The following is a 6,044-nucleotide window of genomic DNA, read 5'->3' as shown; positions in this document are numbered from 1 at the left end:
ACGGACATAAAACATGTGCCCGCTATGAAATCTCTCTGGAATTTAACAACAGAGGACGAGTCCCATCCAGGAGCACTCCAGACCGAAACATCTTTTTACTCTATCTGTTAAACAAATTTAAACTCATCTCATCTGACTTTGACCTTATGCCAGCGAAACGTATTTAAAATTGGAGGGGCAACAACTCAAAGCTTTGAAATGTGATTTTAGAGAGAAAGGTGTTAAAGATGTGGTACCTAAGGGATGGCCAGAAACTGTATCGAAAATGGAATTCGACTGTAGGAAAATCCGAGGCAATGTTTTTACTAATATGTCCAATAGATTCGTCTAATGTTTTTTTGACATTGAAATAGAAAAGTTCTTGCAAAGTTTTAGAATAATTTTTTTAATTTAGCCCGTAACCAAACTTTTTAGAATTAAAAAGGAACCAAAATTAGAGAAACTAATGAAAAATGATTCAACAGAAAAACAATGAAATGTTAGCATACGAACTACCATCTTAAAGAAGAAATTAAGCAATTTTGTGGACTGGGGCACAAGCTAGTACTGTTGGGACATTTGTACAGTTGAGACAAAAAAAGCAACCATTTAATTCACTTTTGCAATACAGCGAAAAATTGCTAGTGAACAAAAAACACAGATGTAAATACGAATGCTCTTGTATGAGACAGGACAGACATCAAACATCGAGAAATCTTTGTAATTCAGTTCAGTTCAGTTCACACGATAGAACAAAATAATACCAAGACCTACTAGTGTTTAAGTAGAAGTGGTGCCAGGCGGCATTTTAACTTTAATTTTTACAGAATTCTACATCTGAATGACTTTTGATATTGTGAATACTGCCTTTAAAATTAGCGGCGCTAAGCGTATAAAATTTAAAATAAAAACTCGAAAATAGCGTCGGTACACAATGAGTTAAATTGTAAGCAGACTCAAATAGTACTATGACAGTGGAATAATATCAATTATTAGGCCCATATTGAACAAGGAATGACACTTATACACGGAGTTATTTTAATTCAATAACCATATAAATTTACAAGTAATAAAAAGTCAAAACCAACTCTTATTAGTATACAATATGCAACCTGCAAAAGGCAGGATGTCGACTATCGTTCTGCCCCATATCTAAGAAACTACTAGAGAAATTAAATCTAGTGAATTTTACACTAACAAATCTCAGCCAGATAGCGTGATAATGTGACGTGCCAGTGCATATCTACTGCTTCGTAACGATGTTCAAGAGGTGCAAGAAATTAAGATGGCTTTGAGTTATGACAAGCGATTCTGTGATAATGAATATCTCTGCTTTTTGGAATCTTTGCTAAAAATATCGAAAACTGACAGATTGTTCGTACAATCAGAGAAAAGATTCATTGCATCTTATTCCATATTTTCAAATTATTTGCAGACATAATGTCGTAACTGAAGTTCTATTGAACCATTTTGGAGCAGAAATTAACACCAATAAATTGCACCATATCACAGAATAGGAATTAGGCAGAAAGGGAACTCCTGCCTATCAGGCGAAGCCTGAAAAAACTTGCGCATGCGTTAATTTATACGAGGCTTAGCATGTATCTGTCGGGGAAATTTTAAAAAAGAATGAAAGTAGACAACTTTATACGAGACGAAATGCCCCATGATAATGAACAAATTCAATTATGTTAATTCGTTTATATCTGATTAATGAATGATGATTTGTCATGGCTAAGTTCGTCTAATGGAATCGAGGTTAAAGGGGAATTAAGGAATTCTATTGTTGACTCAGGCTTCAAAAACAACAAAGGAACCGACGAGAGTTACCCTTCTGCCTATTTCCTATTCTGTGACCATGTCTTCCTGGCAATACAATGACACACCTCGAGAAGGTATGTTGAGAAGTTTTACTGGCAAGACAAATATACTGGGAGAATGTATCATCATAGATACATTTTGCATTTTCCATACGGATTTCACAATTGGGTTTTTTGTTTTTGTTATGTTATCTTTAGAAATGCCAAGACAGAAAAAGAATCATTTTCAGCGAGGAAAGAAAGACGATTTGAGAGAAGGGCTTGGATAAATTTTGAATGGGAGATACATTGATAAGCAGTTGGCAGAGCAACGGAGGCTTCTGCCGCTGGGTAGCAGCCAAAACCACGAGAAGGCTAAGGCATTTTAGTCCATAGTGGTCTAGTAGCGAACTACCATACAACTTATGAAGACGACGAGATTTGATTTAATACAATGTTTTTTAGAATACACAAAATCTTGTTACCGGTCGATTCTGAGAAATGCAATTATCAAAAGTTCTAATCTCCTTTCGTAACATCATTTCAGTTGCAAACCTTGTTCCTAGCAGTTTGTGTTATTTTGAAAATTCTCAACAACAAAACTATCTGAATTCGAATTTTAGTTTCAAACCAATTACAGCTAGCGTTCTGACAAATAAAAACAGACAGTGCGGTTTAAATTATCTATAATTGTCACTAATTTTAGGTTGTAACTGAATACTGCTTGAAATGACAAACAAATTATTTACTAGTATAACTCAAATCAAGAATTAACCTTTTGAAAAGGTTTTAAACTCCCTGAACATGATGACATTTTTATGTCCATTTGCAACAACAACACCGCCACGTGGATGCCAAGGAATAGCTGCGGTATATCTGCCGATTTCCAGATTATTAACAAACAGCGACGCCTCGTTTTTGGAATTCACTTGCACGCGCAGAAGAAACCAGGTGTCTTTCTTCGGCCTCCTTCCGCCACAAGAGCCCGAGTTGGTTTTTCGTTCTCGTACTTGTCCATTGAATACAGAGCCAAACTGGTAGCAGTTTTGCTTGTCATGAAGCCTAAAGATATGACGATAATCATATTTTCATACTTTGAACATCATATTTTTGCAGAAGACATGCAAGCATGAAAATTCACACTATTTTGTGCACTTTTGAAAGCGATCTAGCACAGGGGCCTCGCTGAATGGGGATATGGGGGCAATAAAAGAAATTTCTTTTCTCACTCTTTAGTAAAACTGTAGCCTGTTCGTAACAATTGCAACATCTTAACGTTTCTGTAGCAGCTGATTATTTAAAATATGGCACTAAAAATACTTGAAATTGAATTTTATGAATACTGAATATCGAAATAAAAAAGCATTAAAGCACTGTACGAGATTTTCAATCTTATGACCACACTCTAAAAAACGACACATATTCTTTTTGTCGGCAAAAATAATTACTCACCCCTAAGAAACATTTTTTTGGCTTCGCCTCTAATCTTACAAGCAAATTATAAGCAATGGATAATAAAGAACGATTTTGCCAAATGAATGACAGATAACGCAGCATCAGTGACCTACTGTTGAGTTCTATGAATAGATTGCCATGACAAAAAGTCCAAGCAACAAGATAAAAAAAGGCGATAGTCTCACCTTATATAAACGAATTCAAAATTATTCTCATCTAGAGCGTTAAACATCAACCCAAGATTTCCCCAATCGCTTCCCAGCCAACTCTCGACATTGTTCAGCTTTGCTTGAACGAAATACTGCTTAGCCAATGTTCTTAAAGTTGGGCGCCACATTGCGCTGCAGAACCCATTCAGTGGCCAGTTCGGGTACATTCCGTCTATGATGAAGCTTCCATTATTTTGATGAGTTTTTCTTCCACATCGTGAAAATATAAACTCGAAAGGTTTGATTGCATGGGATTCGTACTTGCGGAAGGTCAATACATTTCTGTCACCATTTGAAACAAGAACACCTAAAACAAGAACAGTGATAATATTTCATGGTTTTTTATGGATTAATTCAGGTGCTGCGAAAACTTGGAAATGCTGCCCAATAAAAAAACATATATAATTAATCTACATGTGAAGAGAACGCAACGTGAACGCGACGAAAACGCGACGAGAACGCGACAAGAACGCGACGAGAAAGCTCTAGAAAACTTTGCGCTCAATAGAGATTCTAAGCTGTCATGGACTTTAGTCATTTTCGTTATACTTCAGGTCCAGGATACTTAAGTAGAACCCAATAATGATTTACGACAAAACTTTTAACTATGGATAAGTCGTCAATTGGATAACTTTTGTCGATTTAAAAGTTCAAATGTCTCTCTTTATCTAATTTATCATCAAGCTGCGTTTTTTTAAGATCAGAATAGATGCATTATGACTTTTACGATGAAAGGTAGGAAATCAAGAGCATACCTCCTCTAGCGAAGGTATGGAAATGAGGACTGGCTGTGATGAGATGCCTTCCATCAAGCGATATGATTGCTGAGGATTCACGAACCGCAACTGACATTTTGAACCAAACTCCCTTTTGTGGAGGACCACCTGGGCATTTCCCTTCTAATAAACTGGAATACTGCACAATACCATTCATGACGTATCCCATTCTAAAGCAGAACCCATTCTTCTTTGGCCTACCAATTCAATACGTGATATGAGTTCACTGACAAGATACAACAAAATGTCTCAAGCTTGATAAAGCAGCTTGATACTGTGAGAGGGTGATGGGTAATATGTCTTGAGAAAACATTACAAAATAACACAAATAGCACATGAGACAATAGCTGCTGATGAAAACGATCATTCAAGCAAATTAGTGGTAAAGGGTTTATTGAAACGACTACTACAATTTCAATCATTTAAAGCTCTTGATAAAAAGAGCATGATCAACAAATCATTAGCTAGGTAATTTCTTAATAGGTCTATTGATGAAATAAATCTTCTGCTAGGCATATAATACTGTGTTCATGAGCATCTGCTCGAAGGAAAATCTAAAACTAATACATTTCCATGCTTAAAGAGCAAAACATTTCCTATCTTTCATTGCCTTTTTTTCTTTCTGATTCTTCATATAACTTTAGAAAATCTTGAAAATCAAGCTTCACATAAAATATCCAAGGTTGTGCCTGAAATAAGTATATACAAAGCAGAATTCGAAATAAATGCCACATAAAATTGTCAAATGTAATAGTATTTAAGTGAAAACCACACACCTAACGTATACAAAATCGTAATTTGAGCTGTCTTTTGCGTTGAAAGCAAGTCCAATAAAGCTTCTGCCTGACTCTGCGTTCCTCCATCCTTGCATGAACATTTCAGCAGAAATGTAATAGTTGTTTCCAGGGATTATTACTTTGCTAATAGCTCTGCAGAATGAGTCTTGTGGGAAGCCACCATGTTTGGCATCAAGAATGTGATATTTATTCGTGCTTCTAGTGAACCTAGTACAGTCGTAAATGTCAAATTTTCTTGGTTCGATTGGCGTTACCTTGTAATATTTGAAGGATGCCACGCCATCTACACCATTGCCAAGTATTACACCTCCAACTGCTCTGTGGGTAAATAATGCATCATTTTTAGATCAAACTATCTACAAGTAGACCTCACTAGTTGGTAGCATAATTTAATTTTGTCGTGATGTCGCATTTGTTAGCTACTTGCTTTTCAAATGAAGATACGTGGCATTGAAATCACAAACATGTCAAAGACGTAAGCAAGAGCTTTTTGTCCCAGGAGATTACTTTGGGAATTGAATCTGCTTACACAGCAAGTATTAGTCCCCTATCTTTAACAATGGAAAATTTGATAAACTATGTCCAGCAAAAATAAATTGAATTTTCTCAGTTGTTGAATATCAGTAAACTTGATCAAAGACGTAAGCAAGAGCTGTGCGAGATTCTTCGAACGCTTTAATGAAATGAAAAGCTGCTAGAATTTCACGAGAGAAGGGCAAAAGAAAAATGCGAGAAGAAACCCAGGAAAGCGGTCTTCTTGCTCCAGAAAGCACCTTTCGGCTCTGAAACCTACTTCAAAAAGAAAAGATGGGGTTTGATTTTGGAATGAAAGTTGCGGCGTTTCTAAGTTGCTACATATGTATCCAAACCTGGAGTCAAAAGTTGCATGTCTTATTTCAAAATATTGTCTGTCTTTTTCCAAAGAAACATCCTGGTTTTTTAGATATTGATAGAATTACAATCTTAAAAATATCTAATAAATAACAATGAAATTTCTACTTATTTGGAAGAAATAGTGATGTGTCACTT

General features: G+C 35.8%; 1 protein-coding gene across 1 annotated transcript in view; it reads right to left on the bottom strand.

The window, feature by feature from the left end:
* Positions 1-1,000: 1,000 nt before the first annotated feature.
* The window catches only part of LOC135689577 (uncharacterized), a 28,242-nt gene continuing 23,198 nt past the window's right edge, over positions 1,001-6,044 (bottom strand). The window contains exons 6-9 of the mRNA XM_065206843.2: positions 4,995-5,333; positions 4,198-4,415; positions 3,419-3,749; positions 1,001-2,840 (exon numbers count right to left, since the gene is read on the bottom strand). Of these exons, the coding sequence (XP_065062915.1) occupies positions 2,549-2,840; positions 3,419-3,749; positions 4,198-4,415; positions 4,995-5,333 (1,180 nt within the window). The 3' untranslated portion in view covers positions 1,001-2,548. The remainder of the gene's footprint in view (positions 2,841-3,418; positions 3,750-4,197; positions 4,416-4,994; positions 5,334-6,044) is intronic.

Source organism: Rhopilema esculentum, chromosome 5 (assembly GCF_057945365.1).
Source record: "Rhopilema esculentum isolate cy_ngs chromosome 5, ASM5794536v1, whole genome shotgun sequence".
Classification (NCBI taxonomy): Eukaryota; Metazoa; Cnidaria; class Scyphozoa; order Rhizostomeae; family Rhizostomatidae; genus Rhopilema; species Rhopilema esculentum.
This window is presented reverse-complemented; position numbering and strand designations above follow the sequence as displayed.